General features: G+C 39.9%; 1 protein-coding gene across 1 annotated transcript in view; it reads left to right on the top strand.

Moving 5' to 3' along the window:
• The window catches only part of CACNA2D3 (calcium voltage-gated channel auxiliary subunit alpha2delta 3), a 758,781-nt gene that overhangs the window by 591,194 nt on the left and 141,563 nt on the right, over positions 1 to 26,024 (top strand). The window contains exons 18-24 of the mRNA XM_089781194.1: positions 7,563 to 7,634; positions 7,884 to 7,945; positions 9,242 to 9,309; positions 11,976 to 12,021; positions 12,167 to 12,264; positions 13,468 to 13,561; positions 16,185 to 16,280. Of these exons, the coding sequence (XP_089637320.1) occupies positions 7,563 to 7,634; positions 7,884 to 7,945; positions 9,242 to 9,309; positions 11,976 to 12,021; positions 12,167 to 12,264; positions 13,468 to 13,561; positions 16,185 to 16,280 (536 nt within the window). The remainder of the gene's footprint in view (positions 1 to 7,562; positions 7,635 to 7,883; positions 7,946 to 9,241; positions 9,310 to 11,975; positions 12,022 to 12,166; positions 12,265 to 13,467; positions 13,562 to 16,184; positions 16,281 to 26,024) is intronic.

Here is a 26,024-nt window from a genome sequence, read left to right on the forward strand (position 1 = left end):
ACCAAACCAAAATCTGTTTTGTGTCTGTCCAGAGACAGCAAAGAGTTTTATTTCAATTTTTGATTAAAAGTTCATGGGGCCCAAAAAAGGTTTGGACTAAACTCGGCTAGTTTTCATTTTTTAATGTTTGAACCTTGAAACAAGCAGATTTTCCCATGGTTTCAGGTTTCGAAAAAACCTAATAGTTTTCATAGTACTACTAATAGATTAAATTGAGTAATAATCTTGTGGATCAGGTCCAGGTTGGCCCCCAACATGTAATAGTAAAAACTAGATGAAAAGCAAGATGAATTAGGTTTGAGGAATACAGCATATGTGACAGGAAATACATGGGCCTGGTACAGTAGCTTTGGTACTCATCATAACCATCCTGTATCGTATGTGGGTAGGTTGTTTGTCAGGCTGGCCAGAAGAACAGAGTGATTCTTGATGGCTTGGGGAGCGGAAGAGATGAAGTGAAACAGCTGGAAAAGGGGTCAGCTTGGTGACTGACTCATCACCCAGGAATGTCAAATGTTAAAATGTCAGCAGGCTCCCCTCTTATTCATGGAGCAGAATCGGCAGCACCCCTCTCTTCTCCCTCCCCCATTCTGGTGGCAAATATATCAGGTTATTGGCTATATCTGCTGTGGGCATTACACCGGCCACCCTTTTGAGGAGGACTGGGAAGGATTTTTTCCCCTTTCCACCATATTGGCCCAGGTGCAGTTGGAATATTTTACCCTTCCTTCAGGTGGATACTATTCATGTAGAACAGGATAGGTGGTAGGCCATAAGTCACAACTCATTATTTAAGTGTATAGTGGATATTCAGTGCAGATATTCCATGAAAGAAGCCATACAATATTGGATAAATGGCTTGGGCAAAGAACTTGAGAGGTGCTTGGAAACTGAGCAAGCTGGAGGTCATTGAAGACTCCTATGATCAGAATGGCAGGAAGGGATCTGGGTGGAAAATGGTGGGTGAGCTAATAAAGGCACACACCACCTTTGCTCCTGATTAATTATGGGATAAAGCCAGGGAGGATTACCTGCACGGTACATGTTATCTGCTGGGTAGTTCCAGATATCTAATAATAAAGTTACAGCCTGATTAAACCCATATCAAATGTCTCCTCTCCTTCCAGCATAGCCAGACAACCACAGTCTTGGATACTCGTACATAATATATATACATCATAGTAACTCCCTTAAAGGGTTAAATTGAGCAGATTGCAGAATCATTACAATTTATCATCACATACTTAAGTAAATGAATCTCCTTCAAAAGTAATTGCATCAACAGATACCCATTTTGTACAAAAGGGGTGTACAAATATACTAATAAATCATTAGTCACCAAATATTTTCTGAAAAGACAGTATGTGAAATATTGTGAAAAAATGTAATAAACTTCCAAATGCTGGCCTAATGCTTTGGCAGCGCCACCTGTGACTGGAAATGTTCTTGCAGATGTCTCAATATGTGAAAATGCAAAGTGAAACGTATACTTTTATAGACATTTTTGAAACTAACGCCAACACTGCTATAATTTTATTATGTAATGGAAGAGGGGTGTGTTTTGTGTGTGATATGAATATACACCCCACATATATAAGAGTTACAAATACACAGAAGGATAGAAATATCAAGAAAAGGGGCAGAGGAAGAGCAGTTCAAAATAAGAAAGCACATGAGGAAGGATTCAGAACTAGAGATAAAGGGAATTTTAAGGTTTGGGAGGACTTGATCAAAGTAGTGACCAATTCCAATTTTTATTTAACCTGTCCAATGTCCAAGGAATAGTCAGAAAACTTTGAAATGCATTGATTTGTATTATTTAGGGTTTTTTTAAGGAAATTATTTGTCATTCTCCCAAGAGAGAAAATGTATCTCTTTCTTGGTAATAGTAAGAGTCACTGTGGCTGCTGGGTATTTCATTGGGAAAGGCAATATGCTGCTCAGAAGACCTAGGTTTGATGCTCTTGTTTCTCCCTGTGCCCGACCAATGAGGTGGTGTTTGCTCAAGTTCAAGAAAAACTAAAGAATTAGCTTATTCATACAGCTGCTTGTAATCATGTAGCATATTACTGGCATATTTGACTCCCACAAAACACTTCTGTTGAAGTTGTGTAAAAGAATTTCTTACTAGTTACCACTTTGACTTAATGATTTCACAGTTTTCCAAGCGCATTAAATGATCTCATACTTTAGCATTGAGATTGTGTTGGGGGAGAGACATCATAATACCTGGTTCTTATATAGTGTTTTAGCAGCTCTCTAAGCATTTCCCAATATTTAATATATTTATCTTCCCCCAAATCCCTGTGAATAGATTTGTAGATGGTAGACTGAGATGTGGAGAAGCTAAGTGACTTACCTAGATTCAAACTGGAAGTGTGTGGTAGAACAGGTATTTCAACCTTCGTCTCCCAAGTCCTAGGCTAATACTCTAACCACTGGACCTTCCTTCATCTCTCAATAGAACAGGAAGACACATAATAAAAGGTATATTTTGTAATGCTATATATATATATATATATATTAGTAGACAGCTGTTAACTGAAACAGAGCTTGTTCTGCTCCAAGCTTTGCCTTTGGTGCAGGGATTTGTTTATAAACAGAGGGAGGCAGGTGATTAAGAGAACAAAAGGCTAGTAATTCCATTAATTGAAGGATCCTTAGATGATCATGAAAACATTGCTAGGCATTCCACTTAAGAGACAAGGATAAAAAGGTGGGAATAAATACTGGTGTGCTCAGAGGTCTGTACTGGGACCAGTGCTGTTCAACTTATTCCTAAATTATCTTAAAAAGGGGGTAAACAGTGAGATGGCACTCAAGAAAGAGTTCTTGGAATCATTGTGGATAGTTCCTTGAAGACATCTTGAAAATGTCAATGGCAATCTAAAAAGCTAACTGAATATTGGGAATCATTAGAAAAGGAATAAATAATAAGACATAAAATATATTACCTTTATATGAAGTCATGGTATGCTGACATCTTGAATATTACATGAAGATCTGGTCACCTCATCTAAACAAATACATATATGCTGGATTTGGAAGAGGAACAGAGAAGGGCAACAGAAATGATTAGGGATGAGAAACAGTTTCCAGATTAGGAGAGGTTAAAAAGGCTGGGACTTTTCAACCTGGTGTAGGAGGGGTGATACTAAAAGGTGTAGGAGGGGGGATATGTTAGAGTTCTAGAAAATCATGAATGGTATGGAAAATAGAATAAGGAAGAGTTATTTACTCTTTCGCTAACATAACACTGGGGCTACGTCTAGACTGGCATGATTTTCCGCAAATGCTTTTAATGGAAAAGTTTTCCGTTAAAAGCATTTGCGGAAAAGCGTGTCTAGATTGGCACGGATGCTTTTCTGCAAAAAAGCCCCGATCGCCATTTTCGCGATCGGGGCTTTTTTGCGCAAAACAAATCTGAGCTGTCTACACTGGCCCTTTTGCGCAAAAGCTTTGCGCAAAAGGACTTTTGCCCGAACGGGAGCAGCATAGAATTTCTGCAAGAAGCACTGATTTCAGACAGTAGGAAGTCAGTGTTCTTGCGGAAATTCAAGTGGCCAGTGTAGACAGCTGGCAAGTTTTTCCGCAAAAGCAGCTGCTTTTGCGGAAAAACTTGCCAATCTAGACACAGCCCACAAGGTCACCCAATTAATTTTAAAGGCAGCAGATTTAAAACAAACAAAATACATTATTTCTTCATGGCCAACCTGTGAAACTCTTTGCCAGGGGATGATGGAAAAGACCAAACTATAACAGAGCTCCAATAAGAATGTCATAAGTTCAAGGAGGATAGGTCCACTAATAGCTACTAGCCAGGATGAGCAGTGATGGTGTCCCTAGCCTGTTTACCAGAAGCTGGGAATGGGGGATGGAGATGGATCACATGATGATTGCCTGTTCTGTTCATTCTTTCTGAAGCATCTAGAATTGACCATTATTAGAAGACAGGATACTGGGCTAGATGGACCATTGGTCTGACCCAATATGGCCATCCTGATGTTCTTATATAGGCCATCCTGATGTTCTTGCTGTAATCCAATAGGCCCTCGCTTCCCTCCCAGAGCTGAAAGAGCACCCAGGAGTTCTGATAGTGTCTTTCTCTTTCCACAGACTTAGCTATGAAGTAAAAATATACATTATATTTTTAAGCCTAACCAGTGTCCCTTAAGTGATTTACCATTAGATATCATTATATGTTAGTATTAGAGATGAATGAGTCTAATAGTTATTGAATCTTCTTTCTTTTACACAGGAATTAGATACAGTGCTCTACCAGCTAATTGCTAAATTATCTGTCAAAAAACTCTAGAATTTTCAAATGTCTTTGTAGCTCCTGGAAAAAGATGGCGTGTGTATGTGAGAGAGATGGTGGACAGGGTTCCCCCCCCCTCCCTTTCCCCCCACACACACCATTTTCTGCTTGGCTTGAACTGAGCATACTCAGGGTATGTCTACCCTACAGAGTTTTTTCCGGAAAAGCGGCCATTTTTCTAAAAATCTTCAATAACGTCCTCACTGCAATTGAAAGAAAATCAAAAGAACAGAGATTTTTTCCTGGCATTGGTAATCCTTTTTCTACGAGGAAGAGGCCTTTTTCTAAAAGAGCTCTTTCGGAAAAAGGCATGCGTGGATGGGAAAGAGGGGTTTTTTTCCGAAAGAGGCAGCCTCCAGGAAAAAGCACAGGTGCCCTGGTGGCCATTCCGTCTGTAGTAATCACAGTTTAAATGCGAGATAGCGTCCAATCAATGTGGACACTATTTTTGGAAAAAGCAGATCACTTTTTCGATGTGCTTTTGCAGTGTGGACGCTCCCTTTCAGAAGATTTTTTGGAAAATCTCTTCTGGAAAAACTTCCGAAAGAAGCCTGCAGTCTAGACGTAGCCTCAGTAACACTGCTGAAGCTGCTGTCCTCAGTCTGCCCCTTCCATGCCCTCACTGTGCTTCCCCACTATTGTGGCATGTACTGATCCTCCCGCCCCCACCCCTCTCCACACAAATCTGAAAAGACAACCCTGCCTGTGGCCTAACGAGGAGAGGGTAGCAAAGCTGAATTTAGTATTTCAGTAGCTACAAGCAAACAGATTTGGTGGAGGTATTTTTTCATTAATTATTTTCCCGAGTTACAAGAGTCACTATTTTGATCTTATTGACACAGCATTAGGAATAGAAATCCTTACCATATTTTCTTGGAATAAAGGAAATATGGTTCTTTCCAATGATGTTTTGGAATTTCATGATGGCAAAGACAAGAATAGTTGCAATCTGGAAATGGAACTTTTCTTTTAATTAAGTTACTTAAAATTCTTTTACTATAAAGTGTGTGTGTGTGTATTTTGGGAATGGGGGAGTTTGAATTATGTTTTCGGTGTCTATTCCCATCTAAGTTTGTACTTGTGTTTTATACTCAAGAACAGAGATGACACTGCAGAAGAGCTAAGAAACCAGGTTATAAATCCAAGAAGTGTACTTGCAGAAAGCAAATAAATAAAGACAAGTAAAATGCTAAATGCCATATGCAGACTTGATCATAAACGCTGCTAGAGTTTTGAAGACCCTATTAGTAAATCTGTGACTTGCCTGAGGTTTGTGGGAGGAATGGGCCCTAGATAACTGCAGGCACCATGAAGGGGGGAAAATGAAAAACATGTTAAAGATAAATGGAACAGTTCTTTAAATGTTAGAAAGTAGATTGTTAATTAAGACCAGGTCTCCAAGTCCAAAACCACAAAAGCTAAAATGGGAAAATACTTCCAGAATTGCCTATTATGTATTGTTAGAAAACTACAGTAAAATATATGCTTTATTTTATACATGCCTCCAGCTAAAAATTATTCTTTTACACTCACTAACAGGAAAGTAAGAATGTGAACTCAAATCTATACAGCCTCGAATTACATTTAAAGAGCACAAACACTGCAGTTTTTGATAGGCCAGTCATGCTCAACTTCTTTTCATAAAAATAAAAATAGATATTTCACTGACAAGATTTGGCAGCCTCTGATCACTTTAACAAACTAGAAAAGCCTGAATACCACCTTGATAGGACCATATTTGCAAATTTTCATTGAAATCTGTCCCCATTGCCAAATCTGTCATATATGCCACTGATGAAGAAAAGGGATGGATGTTACTATAACACTATGTTCAGTATTGTTTCCAAATATTGTAAATAGCCATGATTTAAGAGAGGTTGAAATGCTCATTTCATAACATGCTTCTGCATGAATTTATTTTATTGTTCCTTACAGAACATATTTTAGTGTAAGAACTGTTTTGCCACATAAAATATAATACTATATCTGAAAATATGGTACCTAATCTGCAGAGTGAGCAAGAATAAAGAAGTAATTAGTGGGAATCTATAATGAAAATTAAGTTTTTGAAGTATTTATAACAAATATTGTTACTGTATTCAACAAAAATATCTACAAGCATGACAGTATGTTAACTTAAAATATATCATAAATATACCTTTTTGAAGTTCTCTGGGTCTGTGCCATTAATTAAAAAATAACAAGCTAAGGAAGTGGGATTCTCCTAATTTTAAACCAGAAAATAACCAAATACAACTTCGCCTTGAATCATCCCTTAGAATATATGCCAGCTATTTATGCCAAATTATCTATCTATTTGACCTTGTATTTAGCCATGACACTGCTGAGTATCTTTCCCAGACCTGAGAAAGAGCTCCGTGTAGCTTGAAAGCTTGTCTCTCTCACCAATATAATTTGGTGCAATAAATTATATTATCTCACCTACTATCCTGGGATTGACACAGCTATGACACTGCATACAAATACAAAATATACACCCAGAAAATACCAGTGTTACTCCCAAATAGCAGCTCTCACCATATTTTCCCCTTGACAAAAATCTGTGTAAGTAGATAAGTTCAAAATTTTGGAGCTAATGGCCTATTTCAAATAAATGGGTAGAAAATTACAAAGCTAAGGGCTCCTCAAACAAGTGCCTTGTTATTGGTTCCTCTTTTACATTGAGGGGGCTCTAACCTACACAGTCAAAAATGCTGCAACAGCATGGTACCTCAAGAAGGCATTCTTAAGCCATTTAGGACTTTATAGGTAAAAATCTATACTGTAAACTCTACACAGACTCCATGAGGCAGCCAGAACAGATCACAGGTCATTGCTGTTGGGTGTTCCTGGTAAGCCACCCTGTTTACCATGTGGACTGTCCCATTCTGTGCCTGTTTCTCGGTTGATTTAAGGTGTTGCCTAATGTAGCACACCAAATAGAAGTTGAAAGCAAAATGAAATAGCTGTAGTTATTCTTTAGTTATTCTTTAGTTATTCTATTGCCATTGTGTGGCTTGTTGACATAACCGAATCACAGATTATCCTCCCTCTCCCCTCCACTAAACTGGCTTATCATAACACCTCTAACAGACACACTTATTGGCAGTGCAGCGGTAATTACTGAAAAACTGTGTTCTAACCATAAGAAAACCAAGAAAAGCTGTGACCAAATGAAAATATTTGGGAACTTTGGGATGTGAAAATTACTAGGAAAGTGACAAAAATGTGTCTTTCATTTCAGCTTCGAAATGCAATGGTGAATCGGAAAACGGGGAAATTTTCAATGGAAGTGAAGAAGACAGTGGACAAAGGGGTACAATCTATAACATTATTTTCCTGCTAAATGTAAAGCAAGTAGATGTTTAAATAATCTTTGAAGATTATTCAGAAACTATATATTTCACTAAGATCATTTTTCTCCTGCTTTAATAATCTTGAGCCACTCATGTACCTTGTACATCATTATTAACCTTATCACAAACTAACCATTTACTCTTTTACAAATTACTCATAGCAAACTAACCTTGTTTTCTTTTCTCTGACTTTCTTGTTCTGAATCTAGAAACGGGTATTGGTGATGACAAATGACTACTATTATACAGACATCAAGGGTACTCCTTTCAGGTAGAGCTGACCATAATAAATGGACATTTCATCAGATTCATTGTACTTGCATTTGTACAAAGCTAGTGAGCTTATTAAAAGCTCATCAGTAAGAACTCACAATAAAATATTCCTGGACAATGCAGAAAAGAGGCTTTCCAGCATTCCTTTCAGCTTTTCCAGGGATGGAAAGTTTGTGCAAGCTCACATAGGCAAACTCACTGTGTTTGTCATGGCTTACGTTTCATTAAAAAAATATTCAGTTGAGGTTTACATTGAACTAGAGGTTTTTGCAAGTACTCAGAGAGCTATAAATACTATAATCCATTTAACTAACTACATATTGAGTCCCATTTTGACTTTTTTCCACAACAGAAATGCAATATAAATGGAGGTAGTATTTCACTTCCCATCTGAGGTTTTTATATTTTGTTTCTCTGAACTATCTTCAGTGTATTTGTACAACTAAAACTGAATAAGCCAACCATATTATTTTGGCATGTGTTTGGCAAAAATGGCAAGGAATCACTAACTGAATGCCCAAATTGAATTAGAAATAATCAATAACAGTATATTTACTGTACCCTATGTTCAAAGAGGGAAGTTAATACAGTAATTGCAGAACTCTACTGAAATACTCCTGTGAGCCTGGCCACCTTTCTCATGAATATGACTGTCAGGATATCAAAGAGGGGAAGGGACGTTTAAGGTTTCCTCACATGCACCTCGTCATTCCTGAACCATCAAGTGTAGCATGGTAGATTGCCTTAAAAAAACAGATTACTTAATTTTTTCAAAACTTTAAGTGGAGCTCAATAAAGTCAACAAAGAAAATATAAACATAGGCGAAAATGTGAGCAACAGAAAAATTACATTGAGAATTTCTTCCTAACACCATTACCATGTTCTGATATTTTTTTTCCTTTCACCATCTCCATTGGCTCACACTCTTTGTAAAAGGGTTAATTTCTCAATTGCTTAGTCTGATTTGCAGTCGTCTTCAGAACTTGGATGAAGAATGAGCATGCTGGGTGAATAGTTATTTGCTTAGAGGGTCGTATTTGTTCATTTGCCAAAGAAGGAATGGTTTGCTGCACCTCTGTGCACACATACATACAGCCAATTGCTGCTGGCACATCAAACCCCAAATGACATTCAAGTAGTTACTTGAACAATAAATATAATCAGTGGTGTTTTGGAAACAGTTTTAAAAATTGTGCACAGTATATGAACTAGAATTGTTAGTGAGACATAATAGTTCTCAGTCACTGCTTTTTGTGCCACAGATTTCAAGGTCTGCTTTATTTCTCTGCACAGTTTAGGTGTGGCTCTCTCTAGAGGACATGGCAAATATTTCTTCAGAGGCAACGTAACTATAGAAGAAGGTAAGATACCATTTACCCTTCTGTGACACTTACACAATAGTTTATTGTTGATCTTTAGTGGGCCTAAAGTTTGTGCATCTCTCAAGTGCAGATTCCCTAGGGGGATTAGAACATTTCTGATATTCTTGACATTTAAACATTTTAATATGAGATGTAGTCAAAATGTGCTTATGAATATTCTTTTCTGGAAGTCTCCCATTCTGAAGAATTAATCAAAGGCTTGTGTTTGCTGTTAATAATCCTTACAGAAGAAACTTTATGCTAATTTCTGAATCAATATAATGGATGCATTTAAAGCAGCGTTTTGCTAGGCACAAACTACATCATAGTAAGTCCTATCACCACACAATTTGTAGCCAGTCTATATTAATCAGTTTAGAACAGACTGCTTTTGGTTTTGATGTTTTGCTTGCTTTTTATTAGCTAAACTAAAAGAAAAGAATACTTTTTTCTGGAGTTTAAATTTTTGATAAATGCATTAGTGAACTGCACAAAAGAATTAAAATGGGGACCAAACTGTTTTCCTGCAAGGATAAATTGGGTGAGCAGCGTCAGCTGTGTGGAGATGAGGTCAGGTATGGCAGTGTGTGGAACTGGACCTGTATGGAATAACAGTGTATAATGGCTGCAGCTGTATGATGGTCATTCACAATGGAGGAGCCTTGTGCTGAGAGAGTGCAGAGAGAATTTACACTGATGGCTCCAAATACTTAGTGTTGTATGAAAAAAAAGGGTAAAAAAAGGAATGTTTGCTGCTTAGGGTTCAGGCTTGCAGAAAAAAACACTGAAGAGAGCTGAATTCAATTCCTAGCTGAGCCGCAGACTTTCTCTGAGACCCCAGACAAATCTGTTCATTTTTGTGGGTATAATTGCCTGTCTATAGATTGTGGACAATAATTCTTCCTTGCCTCACAGAGTAGTTGTGAAAGTAAAGAAATGAATGTTTTAAGGGACACAGATACCATAAGAGCACCAAGAAAGAGAGTGAGAGCATGGTGTGAACATTATACTTTTTCACTGAGCTGTTCCCAACACACCTCTGGCATTCATCCAGTGCCACATCTCAGCATGCGTGTTTGACATTTGCTCTTGGATGTCTCATAATTAAGGCTAATATTTTGTCATGGATATATTTTAAATAAAAATCACAGGCAATACAGAAAAATTCACAGAAGCCCATGACCTGTTTATGGCTTTTACTAAAAATACCCCTGACAAAATGAGGAGATCAACTGTGGGCTCCCCACACCACGTACAGAAGTTGGGCAACTGTGTGGATTGCTCTGAGTTCTGCATCACCATTCTCCCTCGTCCCCCATCATGGGGGCTTGAAGCTTCAAGGTACCTTAACTTGCCTCTGGTGGCTTGGAACTCCAAGGGCCCCACTGGCGATTGGTGGTTTACAGCTCCGTCTGTACCCCCCACCTCCTGTGGCAGCTGGAAGCTTCAGAATTTGCCCACTGCTTGCAGTGATTCAGGGTTTCTGGCCCCCTTGCAGGCACAAACAGCTCAGAGTTGCGGGTCTCCCTTGCCATCCTCAGGAATTGCAGGGGGTGGGGAATCCTGCAGCTTATGAGTCTCACTGAGGATGGTAATATTGTCCAGATGGATGAATAAGGCTACAATTTTTTTCATGAAATTAGTGGAAGTCAAGAATCCTGCATCTGCTGTCGCATCAGATTCAAGCTGTTTGTCCCCACTTTCAAAACTCTGTTTAACTCTTTCCTTCCCTACTTAGCCAAGTTTTTCTCACTTTGCACAACAATTCTTCCTCTTTCACTTAGCTAATGTTCCTACCCTCATCTGTCTGTTTCAGCTTCTTGCATAAACAGCTGCAATCCCCCCTTTTTTGTATTTCACCTTATCAATATAATGAACGTTCTGAGCTCATTGCAAGGCTTTTGCCATATATATATTTAAGTTCTCTTAGATTCATTTCTGCCATGCTTCCTGTAGTTCATCTTGTTTATCTGTGTATTAAGTAAAAAAGAAAGGAACACAAAAGTCAGTTTCTGGTGCCTTCTAATCAGTTCTTTCTTTCTTTCATTTTGCTGTAGCCCATGGGAACAATATGTCTACGTTTTCTGATATGAGATCAAAAGTTTTAAAATTCCCGAAATTCAAATGTACGGGTGCTATATAATTAATAATAGAATATTGATTTACAGGCATCTATAATAAGTGTTATTACAGTAAGTTCGACCCCTTCCAGAATCTTCTGCAAACTCCTATTCATATTCTTGAGAGCATTGCATCCTTTTGTTTAAAAAAGCTACTATCATTTCTGAAAAAAAGTCCAGATTATGTTGTAACATAAAGGGCTGTATTAAAATAGCGGGAGCACAGAAATTCAAAGTTATCTGGTATTGTATTGCACCCCTTTTTGCTGAGGTTTTCTTCAGATCTTCATATATATAATATGAGCTTAAATATCCATGCACAAATAAAACGATTTTATACCTGGCATTTCATCCTTAACTCGCATTTGCGTGGCTCTTGCCAGGTTGTTGGACCTTGAAATATATGTAAACATGGTTTACTGTGATTTATTATGCTTTGGTAATAATACCCCTTCCAAGAAGGAAAAGTGTGCTATGAAGTGTATGTAAATACCCATCTGTTACCTAGACTGCTTCCTATATAACGTATGATTATTCCTGTTTCAGGTTTGCATGATTTAGAACACCCTGATGTATCTTTGGCAGATGAATGGTAAGTCTTAAACAAAGCATGAAATTGGTGCCTATTACCCTTCCTTGTCTGATATTGTTTGTGCTTACTGTGCCGAGCTCTTCACATTCAAAGACAAAGAGAGATCATGCATATAAATATTTACATTGTACCATTATGTTCTCAGGTCATATTGCAACACTGACTTGCATCCTGAGCACCATCAAATGACTCAGTTAGAAGCTATTAAACTCTATCTCATGGGAAAAGAGCCATTGCTTCAATGTGAGTATGTTAAATATTTTTATAGTGATAAATTTGATAAATGTTCCTAATCTAAACAATGATTGCACTTTTATTTTACATAATAATCACTTCTAATGCTATGGTGGTTTGGACAGGTATAGTTAACTGACATCATCTTGCAAATTCCATATTTACTTGAGAGTACAAGACAACCTATAAGTGCAGTACTTGTATGCACTGTTAATTAGATATTTCACACTAGGCAGCCATGTTATCTTGTGTCATGGTCTCCTCAGATCTTATTTATTAAGGATGATTGGGCTGAGATGGTACTTGGGGGAACTTTCTAGAGAAAATACCACGTGATTCAGGAAGTAGTGTTCGTGAATTTTTAGGGATGTGGCACTTTTCCCGAAGAATTAGAAGAAAGCCAAGTCTCCAATCCTGTAGAAGAGGGGCAGGTCATCCTTTGGATGAAATGTAAACATGAGACCTGGAACTCTTGTGATCGTTGATCAATACACACACAGTAAAATGATACAGAGATGGATTTAAGTAGCAGGCTGTAACTTTATTAACTTAATGTGGGGATGGGCTTTCTCTGCCCTCTTTCCTTAGTTCCAGGCATTTAAGTGGATCCAATGAAAGGTGACAGGATTCTTACCATAAAACTTGTAACTTTCTCTCCCCAGAAAAGGGGAGAGAGGGTTTCTACTGAGGGACTTTGGTCTGTGAAGATTTCAAGTCTCCCCATTTTCCATAGGTCCACAATCCACCAATGAAATTCCACACGTCTTACTTCTGGAAGCTGACCCTTTTAGTAGATTTGGGTGGGTCATTGTAATATGCTTGATAGTTTGTTTTGCAAGAGATGGGAACCTGCACAAATGCTAGCATGAGAAATTGCATTGTATTACCTACATGCTTGTGTCACTTCAAATGAATAAGTTATTCCTCACTTTCTAATCTAACATTGTTGCTGGTGCCATTATAAAGGCTGCCAGTTTCACATGAACACAAAGCACAAGGAAGAATTTTGATGATGGTAGAAAAGATGTAACTCCCATCTTTACATATTTAGTTGTAAATATGTGAAGATTCCATAAACATAAAATCTATGAAAAATACTTTGAATATAAACAAGTAACATTTGTGTGTGGTTCATCTAAAATATTTTGATTTGACACTTTTTTCCCCATACATATAATATATTTTTGCTGTTGATTTAATACATTTTAATAGGTGATAAAGAATTGATACAAGAAGTTCTGTTTGATGCAGTTGTGAGTGCACCAATAGAAGCATATTGGACAAGTCTAGCTCTAAATAAATCAGAGTAAGTAAATAAATACAGTTGTACATTTTAGTATAATAATAAATTATACTCTAGCACATGTAGTGAAATATGATTATGAAATATGATTGAAAAATATCTAAAAAATTAAGATATTTTTACCCAGACACTGTGTAGATGGGAGCATTATAAATATACCAAAATAAATTATCAGATGCTGAAAAAATGTGGCTGATTATTCCTCTTCCAAAGAAAATTTTGAATCAGTTTTGTGAGTTCATGTTTTTCAAGCATTTGGAAACTGTAAAGAGAATGAAAAGCAAATGTAAAACATTTAAGCTTATATATTCACGTAAGGCCAATTTGGAACAGAATAGTCACTTAAGTTTTATAACTTGTGTCATCTTGGTTAGTGTTTGAGATTATACAGTCTTTAACAATACAAAACATCATATGAAAATAACAATATAGGAACTGAATATACAACACTGTATTTGGAATTATTCTCAAGAAAATATTGAAACATTTCTAAAAATGAATATATCTGTGAAATTCGTATTTTGTTTGAGAGAAGGGTATGTACATAACATTGAAAAATTAGTAACATACATTATTTACTAAAACTTTCTAGGCATAAGTCTATGATATGAAAGCATATAGATTTTTACAATTTTTCCAAACCAGATTGAACTAAATACTCTACTGTTCAGTAGATTAGCTATTCCTTTATTTGAGCTTTTACACTACATATGATACACTTAAGCTATAGTATTATGCGGAGAAATATGATATATATTGAGAAAATAGGTAATTTGATTACGAAGGCCTATGTGAGCTATCATTGTAGAAAGAGAATTTTGGAGACTTTCCAGATGAGATTTTGTTAAGTTTGTTCTTTTCTGTGTTGTATGAAAAGGCCTGTTATTGTAAAGCCACATATAATACAGTGAGGTAATTAGTTGAGGTTGGTTTGTAATTACTTAGGATTGTGATTTTTCCATCTCCATTTATAGGAGATTCACAGAGTAACTGTGGGTGAAAAGAGAAAATACCATTGAAATATATTTTTGTTTAAGTCAAATATTTAAAAAAGATCAAAAGTTAGTTTAGAAATACACATACAAATCCAACCTCAAAAAGTGTTTTATTTTTTCTACCTATAAAATTAATTGTGCTTATATTGTCCACTGAACTGATAGCCAACTATGGTAAAATCTAGTTCTTCATACTAGGGGCTACTCAGTCTGTGCTGATGAGATAAGAAATTATTTCCTTTGGCTATCATTTGATGTTAATATACCCTAAGGTTTGAGGGTGAAATTCTCACAGCAAAATATTGTCTTTTAGATTCCTCCAGCACAATGGAACTACAGGTATTCCATTTCATGCATAGAAGACAACTTCAGTGTGTGTACAGCGAGACTCTTACCCCCTTTTATATCCCTTCTGCCACTACAGACACAGGCCATTGTGGAGGGATAAGAGATTGGAGATTGACAGCCAAAAGGGCAAAAGATATAATTGGTTTTGTGTTAATATGAACATGGTGGCTACAAATCCTCACAGATGACCATAGAATTGTAGAACAGAAAGGGACCTTGAGAGGTCACCTGCACTCATGGCAGAACTAAGTATTATATAGACAATGCAAGTGTTTGTCTAAACTGTTCATAAAAATATTTAATGATGGAGATTCCACAACCTCAGTAGGCAATTTATTCCACTGTTTAACCACCCTAACAGTTAGAAAGCTTTTCCTAATATCCAACCTATACCACCCTTGCTAAAATTGCTTCTTGTTCTGTCCTCAGAGGTTAAGGAGAATATTTTTTCTCCCTCCTCGTAATAACCTTCTATGTTCTTGTAAACTGTTACCATGTCTTTGTGAGATCCCACTCAATCTATCCTTCCACCTTGACAGTAAACCACTGATACCTACTCTTTAGGAATGGTTTACCAACCAGTTATGCACCCTTATCATAGCTCCATCTCGGTTGTAGTTCCCTAGTTTTTTTTTATAAGACGGTCAGGTGAAACAGTATCAAAATGCATACTAAAATCAAGATAGATCAGATACTTTTTCCCTGTCCACAGGGTTTATCATCATGTCAGAGAAAGTGATTAAGTTGGTTTGACATTCTTTATTCTTGACAAATCCATGCTGACTTTTACTTACCACTTTATTATCTTCTAGGTGTTTGCAAATTAATTGCTTAATTATTTGGTCCATTATCTTTTTGGGTGCTGAAGTTAAGCTGACTGGTCTCTAATTCCCTGGGCTCTCTGTATTTCCCTTTTTTATAATTGGGGACTATATGTGAGGTAGTGGACGAGCAGTGTTTGTAGTCCTTATCCCAGTATACGACCAGAATGAGTGACATTGAGGAGCTATGCCTATCATTACCCCAAGCCCTTTCCTCCCCAAATTCCCATGTAATTCCACCACATAAATAAACAGATTTATGAATAAACAGATTACTTGAAGAGACCAAATAACTTTTCAAAGCAATCGGTATGTGAAGGTCAGCATTCATTTATCTTTAAAAATGAACATGACTTTAAATAAATTTAAAAATAAGACTGAGTTCAAAAATGCTCTTTCACTGCCTTTATCTCTTTACTGTTTAGAAATGTTTATCTTTTCTTGTGTTTTGCTGTATTTCAGAAATTCTGACAAGGGAGTAGAAGTTGCTTTTCTTGGAACCCGGACGGGTCTATCTCGTATCAACCTGTTTGTGGGACCAGAGCAACTTACTAATCAGTAAGTCACATGACTCTGCTGGAGGGACAGATGGGGGAAGCAAGAAAAAAATCAGGAGCTATGCTCTTTTTTTCTTTCCCCCAAATTTCACATAGACAAAATTAAAAACAGAATAAACAAGCACAGTTTTTGTAGTGTTGTTTAGATTTTTCTATAATGTTTGGAACTAAATCTAACCCTATTTTACACCTGTATATCAGCTGTAATAGGGGTCCTCCTTCAGTTGATTTCTTCGGTGCAAAAATAAGAAGATATTTTATTGCAGAACGTAGGAGAAATCATGCAATATTTTTCTGAAGCCTACCTCAGAAAAAACTTCAATTTTCCTTTTTCTGTCATGCTTTTGACTCACAAAATGACAGATATGCATTATGTAGTTTGTAACATATGTAAGGATACTTAAGTTTGAAGAGTTGTATATAGGTTTAGCACTGTTATATCTCACTGTAGAAAGAAAAACAGTTTTCCTGAAGAAGTAGGTTGTACCCATGAAAGCTCATGATACCATCTACATATTTTGTTAGTCTTTAAGGTACTACTAGACTATTTGTTGTTTTTTTAAGTTTTCCTGCTACAGATTAACTCAGCTGCCTCTCTGAACTTTTCTACCAATTATGCTAAGCTTAATATAGGCAAAAAGATCATGTTGAATACTAGGAGGAACAATTTATTTGTATATATTGTGACAAAGCTCCTCTGGAAACTCAGTGGATCCTGCACTTCCTGGTGGATTTGCTTGCCTCAAAGGCTCACAGCAGCCCACAATTTTAGGCACCATGCCTAGGGCTTTAGTTTGCTGTTTGTTGAGCTCTTTTCATCATCGGTCAGTGTATGGTAAAATGGAAAATAAATGCCACAGTCCTTTTCCCCAAGTGGAAATGGATGGGGAAGTGAGTGTTGGGGTGGAACCCAGGCCTACCCTCTACTCCAGGTTCCCGCCTAGGACCCTGTAATAGTCGCTGCCTGTGTGAGCTCCCAACACCTGCTATAAGACAGCTCCAAGACCACTGGGATACTTCCCCACACCTTCCCTATTACCTTCCTTCTCTTCAGTTTGTCCTCTAGGTTATGTCTAGATTACAGGGTTTTGTAGACAGAAGTTTGTCAACAGATACTGTCGACAAAGCTTCTGTCGACAAAAAGCGTCTAGACTACATCCAGTTCTGTCGACAAAGCAAGCTGCTTTGTCGACATAACAGTGTGGACGCAAAGGACAGTGTAGATGCAATAATGCCTTCTATCGACAGAACTCTGTCGACAAAAGGCATTATTCCTCGTAGAATGAGGTTTACATACATCGACAAAACTGCTGAGTTTTGTCGACGTTATGTCGACATAACTCAAAGGCAGTGTGGATGCAGGTATAGTTTTGTCGACAAAAGTCCACTTTTGTCGACAAAACCCTGTAGTCTCGACACACCCTTAGTGTTCGGTTGTTGTCTCCTTTTCTCCTACTCTCAGGCACTTTCCTCTATCCTCTCAGCTGCATAGACACCCACAACCTCAGGTAAAGCTTATTTTACAGCCAGTCTGAACTGGTTTTCTTAATTACCCCAGGTGTGCTAATTAGCTGACTCTGCAGACCTGGTCAATTAGCCTCAGGTGTCCCACTGCCCCTGACTGCCTCTGCTGGTTCTAAACCAGCCCCTCCTTGTTACTCTGGGAACAGAGATCCCTTCATTTTGAGGCTTATATATATCCCCTCTACTACTTTTGTAGAGCCTTCTGCTCTGAACCTGTCACATATCCGCCCCCTCCCTGCTCAACACCCTGGGGTTGGGCAACTTGGGTCATGTTCACCTTTGTCCAGTTTCACTCCCAGTGGGACCACATGTACCTTTCAAGACATCATCTTTCTCGGGCTCTCTCCTCTAGCATTCAGCCAACTCCATTCTGGGACCACCACTTGGTGGCCATGATGGCCTCTCTTTCTTCAGAGGGGCTGGGGCCAGCCTACTGGCTGGAGGATGTGTGCTTTGTAGCATCCTTCCAGGAGTTCTGGCTGGCCTGGTAAGGTATGCTAATTAGCCTAGGCTGTGATGGGATGTAGGGAAGGTACATGCACAGCTCTTCTGCTGTGACTACACTCGGCGGGGCCAGCCAGTGGTGGGATGTAGTGATAGAGCAGATGGAATGGAAGATTTTAGAGCTTGAGAAGTGTCTGGACACCAGCCCTGGAAATCCATCCTTCTGTGGAATATATCAGGAGAAGTGGGAGGAGCTCTAGGCCCTTGATGACCTTTGGGCCCAGGGCACCTTTGTTTGTTCTTGTTCTTGTTCAGATCCCACTTCTTCCATACCCTGAAGAAAAAGAGGGGGGAGGGCTAAAAAGCACAAAGTCTGTCTTTAGGCAGGGGATGGCATCCCCCCTCACGGATCTGATGGAGATGAGCCTTCTAGACCTCCCTTTTCTCCCCAGATCCGACCAATGTGCTCTAGAAGGGGTACATCTATGATCTGAGGAATTGGCATCCCATCTCGCTCTTCAGCATGGACTATAAAATCATCACTAAAGCCATCTCACTGAGGCTGCGGTCAGTGTGCATCCAGATCAGCCCTACACCATCCTGGGCCATGCCATCTTTGATAATCATTATCTGGTCTGGGATCTCATGGAGCTTGGATGTTGGAATGGTCTGGCTTTCGCCCTCCTGTCCTTAGATCTGAAGAAGGCATTTGACTGGATAGACCATGGGTATCTCCCTGGCACTCTGCAGACCTTCAGGTTCAGCCCCCACTTTGTGGGATTTCTCCAGGTGCTATATGCTTCTGTGGAGTGCTTGGTGAAGCTCAACTGGACCCCAGCAGCACCAGTCAGCTTTGGGTAGGAAGTGCATCAAGGCTGTCCTCTCTCAGGTCAGCTGTATACTCTGGCCATTGAGCCCTTCCTTCATCTTCTTCGCAAGAGGTTGACGGGATTGGTGCTCTATGAGCTGGAGATGTGGCTGGTCCTGTCAGCGTACGCCGACAACGTGTTCCTCGTGGTTTAGAACCCAGGTAACCTGGCATGGGTGGAGGCCTGTCAAGCTGTCTACTCAGCGGCCTCCTCTGCCTGGGTCAACTGAGTCAAGAGCTCTGGCCTGGTGGTCAAGGCCAAGTGGCAGGCAAGCTCCCTCCCACCCGCACTTCAGGCCATCTGATGGAGCCCAGGCCTGCAGCTCTGTCTTGGTGTTTTTCTTTCTGCCACACATTTCTCCCTGCTGGAGAACTGACAAGGTTTGGAGTTCAGAGTAGCTGAGCTGTTGTGGAAATGGACAGGACTGCTTAAGTGTGTCTCCCCATGTGAGAGGGTGCTGGTGCTTAACAAGGTGGTTCTGTCCATGCTTTAGCACTGTCTCAACACCCTGGTCTTGACCCCAGGTTTCCTGGCTCAGATCCCGCAGCTGATACTGCAGTTCCTCTGGCTAGGACTGCATTGGTTCTCTGCAGGGGTTCTCCATCTTGCCCTAGAGGAGGGAGGGCAGGGCCTGACATGTTTGAGCATGCAGGTCCATGTCCTCCACCTCCAGGCTTTGCAGAGGCTCCCATATGATGCAGGTAGTCCAGCGTGGAGCATGTTAGCACACACTTTCCTTCGCTGCTTCCAAGAGCTCCAATATGAGCAGCAGTTCCTTTACTTGAGAGGTCATCTGGCAACGAATTCCTTGGGGGCCACTGGGAGGGAAGACCTCCTCGCAGAGCCCCTCTTACACAATCCCTGTATTCATGTGCAGGTGGCAGAGTCTACCTTGGTGCACCAGAGGTTGGTCCTGACAGAAGTCACCGGGATCAGAGATCTCCTGGACTATGACTGGGGAGACTGGGTGGATCCTCCGGCGCTTGCCCCCAACACATGGGGCTCTCCACCCTTTGTACTCCCTGGTGCATACTTCAGGAGGTGAGTGATACTTTGCTACCCGTTGCTTGGATTTACCTCGACTGGCTCCTGCAAGAGGGCGCACCCCTTTCACCCCTCTCACCTGACCCTCCTAATCTCTCCATTGCCCTCCCGGCCTCACATGCCTTCCTAACCATCTTCATCTCCTGAGCTGACTGCACGCATTGCAGCCGGTCTCCTTTTGAACTACGCCAAAAAGTCATCTGTACACACTCATGCTTCACAGCTTTCACTTCCCCGCTCTCATGTCCCGCCCAGATAACAAATGGCCGGGCCTCTTATAGAGGGTGGGGAACCCCAGTGGGCCAGTCTTTACTCTACCTTGGTTCCGCTACCCACTGAGGATACCAGGTGGAGAATCCTCCATGGTGCTGTGAGTATGGGCATGTACTTGGCACAGTTCACCCCTGTTCCTGACACTTGCCCCTTCTGTGGTGTGAAGGAGACATTGGCGCACATCTGTCTTGAGGGCACCAGATTACAGCCCCTCTTTCAGCTCTTCCTGAACCTCTTGTTGAGGTTCTGGCTGCACTCCCCTCACCTATTAATTTACGCGCACCCTATCTGTGAACCCACAAAGACGTAGGACCTGCTCCTCAACTTTCTCCTGGTTTTTGGCCATTTACAAGACCAGGGAGCAGAGATTGGCTGAGGGAGGGGCCTGCGACTGTGGGACCTATTTCCACTCTCATATCTGTTCATGCATCTGGGCAGAGTTCCACAGGGCATAATCCACTGGCTCCCTCAAGGAGAATGGGCACTGTCTAGGGTTAACTGCTAAGTATCTCCATCCAGCTCCCACTTTTAGCCTTTGACCTCCACACCCATCCTTGTTTTCTCTTCATTTGTCACCTGTAATCATGTGATGTTTCAGGTTCTGTGGATCCTGCCCATAGGCTGGGGGAAGGTCCTTTAGATGTGTGTAGGCTTATGTCCGCCCACCTCCTGTACTCCAATAGACGGACCTTTCACGATATGTTGGACTATTTTCTAAATAACTTAGTGTCTGTAACAAAAAACAGGACTATGCTGTGTGATTGCTTTATACTTTGAATAAATGCAAAACTTAGTACGTAGGAGTACTATGATGGTTTGGGGTGAAGCAATGTTGTTTAGAGCTTAGTGCAGGGCATTAGAGTCAGGAAACACTTGTTCTACACCCCCATTGAGATTCTCTGAGGAAGGCTGCCATAAATAGTTCCAGTACATATTCAAGTCAAAGGGAGTCTTCCATTTATTAATGAATGTTGGATCAGACCCAAATCCATAAAGGGACTTAGGGTGATTCAATGCTGAGACTTGTAGCACCTAACTTTTAGGTGCCTAGTCACCTAGTGAAATGCATAGGCTGTAAGTAAGGGGCCCAGGTTAATTAATGAGGGCGTTAGGCACCGAAGAATGGGATTTACAAAAGCGGGCACTATTGGGAGGGAGCTGCCTTAAATAGCCAATATCATGTACCAAGAAAAAGGGTATGTCTTAAGCTGTACCCTTCTCAGGGAGTTAGATGTTACATCTGGGCAGAAGGAAGGTGACTTTCTCTGCTTGGGATCCATAGCCATAAACCCTTTCCTGGAGTCAGGCCCCTAAGCTGTTTATTGTAAGAACCGTGACAGCAAACTTCATTGCTCCCAAAATGGTGTGACAGAGGAAAAGGAGGAGAGGAAAGGCAGGAGCCTCTCCTATAATATTTACCATACTGGATTTGGAGATATTCCGGTGTAGGTCTCTCTCAATCTCTTCTCTCTGCACTGGACCAGAGAATGAATGAGTCCAGTTGTTAGAGCACTGATCTGAGAGGTGGGAAATCCATGGTCAAATTCCTTCTCATTATCAAGGTCTTCCATGTCCTAGATGAATTCCCTAACCATTGAGCTAATGCTTATAAAGGAGTTCTCTTTCTCTTCCTGACTGTTTTGCGTGTAGTTAGGTGCATACTGAGCATAACTACTGGATTGGGCCCTCCAGGCAAGCAAAGCGAGGCAGTGTTTAATTTGACCTGGTTTGAGGATTGTTGCTGGAACTTGGGCATATGATAGACACTAGGCAGGACTAGAGCAGCAGTGCCCATGCCCAGAGGCAGAAATGGAGGCACCTCAAGGATTAAACAGTGGAAATGTAGATCCTCAGGGATTTTAAGCATCTTCAGGGTTAGGCAGTAGCTTAGTAGAGTTTCAAGTATCAGTGTCACCTAAATTTTGGACTGGGGTACCCAAAGCAGGAGTTAGCACTTAATTCTTTTTTGAGATCTGGGGATAAGTGCAAAGGCATTGAAACAATATGTTAGTACTATTCACATCATTACATGAAAGAGAGAGAGAAAAAAGAGAGATGCAGTAACTTGAGATTTAGCATGGGACAGAAGTTTATATTTTCAGGCTTAGATTTCATAAAGTAAAACCACACAGCATTATCTAGTAGCAGTAAATTTTCCGCTATCTGTGTACATATTTCTATTCTAATACTGTACAATAACCACAATGACCAATAAAGAAAAAAAAACCCTGAGGGTGTATCTTTGACATTTACTTTTATTTACTTAGCTTTCAGTCTTGTTCCCGCTGAAGACCATAGCAAAATTCCTATTGACTTTAGTAATAGCAGGAGAATGTTCTTAATTTTTACCTATTCCAATATATTCCATCATATTAGCAAATCGTGTAGATAGTGTAACTATTTTTATGCTCTGTGCAGTATCCACAATGAATACCTCAACTCTTTTAATAGAGCCAATAATATATAATCTAATTCTGAAAAGAACAACAGAGCAATGTGTTCAGCATTGTGTAGGAATAAATACTTGTCTTCTAAATAAATATTTGTCACCATTAAACTGCAAAGACAACAGTGAAAATACATTAAAAACTGACTAGTTGGCTTATGAAACAGTTTAAGAAAGAAGGTAATCATTTTACCTTCCGAGGACACCTTTACCCATTTTTAAGGACCTATTTTTAAGGAATTGCAATATGCAAGTGCAAATATGTGTGGAACATACTGATTTCAGTGCCAGAAAATGTTACACAGGAATTTTTGAAAGTATGAAGCAAAATGCAGGACTATGTAGCACTTTAAAGACTAACAAGATGGTTTATTAGATGATGAGCTTTCGTGGGCCAGACCTACTTCCTCAGATCAAATAGTGGAAGAAAATAGTCACTACCATATATATCAAAGGATACAATTAAAAAAAATGAACACATATGAAAAGGACAAATCACATTTCAGAACAGAAGGGTGATGGAGGGGGTGGGGGGAAGGAAGGTAAGTGTCTGTGAGTTAATGATATTAGAGGTGGGGAAAGGTAGATATCTGAGACCTAATGGTATTAGAGATGATAATTGGGGAAGCTATCTTTGCAATGGGTAAGGTAGTTGGGGTCTTTGTTCAATCCCCCCCGGAGAGTGTCGAATTTTAGCATTAATGACAGTTCAGAGGATTCCCTTTCAAGTGCAAATGTAAAAGGTCTTTGTAGCAGAATGCAGGTAATTAAGTCATTGAGACAGTGTCCTTTCTGGTTGAAATGGCAAGAAATTGTTTTTTCTTTGTGTTCCTGTCTGATATCTGTTTTGTGGGCATTAATCCTTTGGCAAAGTGTCAGAGACGTTTGTCCAATGTACATAGCAGACGGACACTTTCGGCACATGATAGCATAAATTATATTTCTGGATGCGCAGGAATATGTGTTCTTGATCTTATAACTCACTTGGTTAGGTCCAATAATGGTATCAGCAGAATGAATATGTGGACAAAGCTGGCAACGGGGTTTGTTGCAAGGGAAGGTACCAGGGTTGGTATTAGTGTGGTATGTCCTGTGGTTGTTGGTAAGAATCATCTTGAGGTTAGGTGGTTGTTTATAGGAGACTATGGTACAAATCAACAATGGAAAATTAGACACCACTCTCTACAGAAAACCCACTGACTCATACAGGATGTGTCTAGACTACAGAGTTTTGTCAACAAAGGTGGACTTTTGTTGACAAAACTATACCTGCGTCTACACTACCGCTGAGTTCTGTCGACATAACGTCGACAGAACTCAGCAGTTTTGTCGACGCTGGTAAACCTCATTTTACAAGGCATAACGCCTTCTGTCGAAAGAGTTCTGTCGACAGAAGGTGTTATTGCATGTAGGGTTGTGTCTAGACTACAGGGTTTTGTCGACAAAGCAATTTGCTTTGTCGACAGAACTGAATGTAGTTTAGACGCTCTTTGTCGACAAAACCCTGTCTAGACGTACCCACAGTTACCTACATGCTTCCAGCTCCCATCCAGAACACACCATACGCTCCATCGTCTATAGCCAAGCCCTTCGATACAACCGCATCTGCTCTACTCCCACTGACAGAGACCAGAAGCTTCAGGATCTCTACCAAGCATTTATAAATCTCAACTACCCACCCGGAGAAATAAAAAAGCAAATTGAAAGAGCCAGACGAATACCTAGAAACCATCTACTTCAAGACAGACCCAAGAAAACCAACAATAGAACACCACTTGTCATCACCTACAACCCCCAACTTAAACCTGTCCAACACATTATCAATAAACTACAGCCTTCACTGGAACAGGATACCATACTTCAAGAGGCTCTGGGAGACAGACCCATAGTCTCCTATAAACAACCACCTAACCTCAAGATGATTCTTACCAACAACCACAGGACATACCACACTAATACCAACCCTGGTACCTTCCCTTGCAACAAACCCTGTTGCAAGCTTTGTCCACATATTCATTCTGCTGATACCATTATTGGACCTAACCAAGTGAGTTACAAGATCAAGAACACATATTCCTGTGCATCCAGAAATATAATTTATGCTATCATGTGCCGAAAGTGTCCGTCTGCTATGTACATTGGACAAACGTCTCTGACACTTTGCCAAAGGATTAATGCCCACAAAACAGATATCAGACAGGATCACAAAGAAAAAACAATTTCTTGCCCTTTCAACCAGAAAGGACACTGTCTCAACGACTTAACTACCTGCATTCTGCTACAAAGACCTTTTACATCTGCACTTGAAAGGGAATCCTCATTCATGCTAAAATTCGACGCTCTCCGGGGGGATTGAACAAAGAACCCAACTACCTTGCCTATTGCAAAGATAGCTTCCCCAATTATCACCTCTAATACCATTAGCTCACAGACACTTACCTTCCTTTCCCCCCCCCCCTTCATCCTCCTTCTGTTCTGAAATGTGATTTGTCCTTTTCATATGTGTTCATTTTTTTAAATTGTATCCTTTGGTATATATGGTTGTGACTGTTTTCTTCCACTATTTGATCTGAGGAAGTGGGTCTGGCCCACGAAAGCTCATCATCTAATAAACCATCTTCTTAGTCTTTAAAGTGCTACATAGTCCTGCATTTTGCTTCAGCTACACCAGACTAACACGGCTACATTTCTATTACTTTTGAAAGTATGTGTTTCTTGAAAGAGAGTTCTCTAAAACAAAATTCCTCTAGTACACTTAACTATTGCAAGAGGCTGTGTGTATTGCAAATGCTAAGAGTGTATGCATGTGCCTTGTGCAAGGTAATCTCCTTCTTAAATACTTATGATGATTAAGAATTTTCTGCATGGTATTAATCTGAATACACAATAATGCTGAGTGAGAGATTTGTTAACTGGAATCAGTGGCCTTGCAGCTTATGCTGCTCTTGACCTCATCCAGCATACTGGAAGCAAAATGCATGGAGAAGATAGTTGCACTTTTGCTCATAAGACCCCTCTCTTCCACCTTAGGCACCTTCCTCTGACATCCTTTTTCAGGAAGAATGTAGCCAAGTTCATTTTTCACCACTCCCACTATGTCTTCCTGGGATGGAATGGATTAATTGTGTTGGCCTAATTCAAGACT

Source organism: Pelodiscus sinensis, chromosome 11, assembly GCF_052426305.1.
Source record: "Pelodiscus sinensis isolate ZL-2025 chromosome 11, ASM5242630v1, whole genome shotgun sequence".
NCBI lineage: Eukaryota > Metazoa > Chordata > Testudines > Trionychidae > Pelodiscus > Pelodiscus sinensis.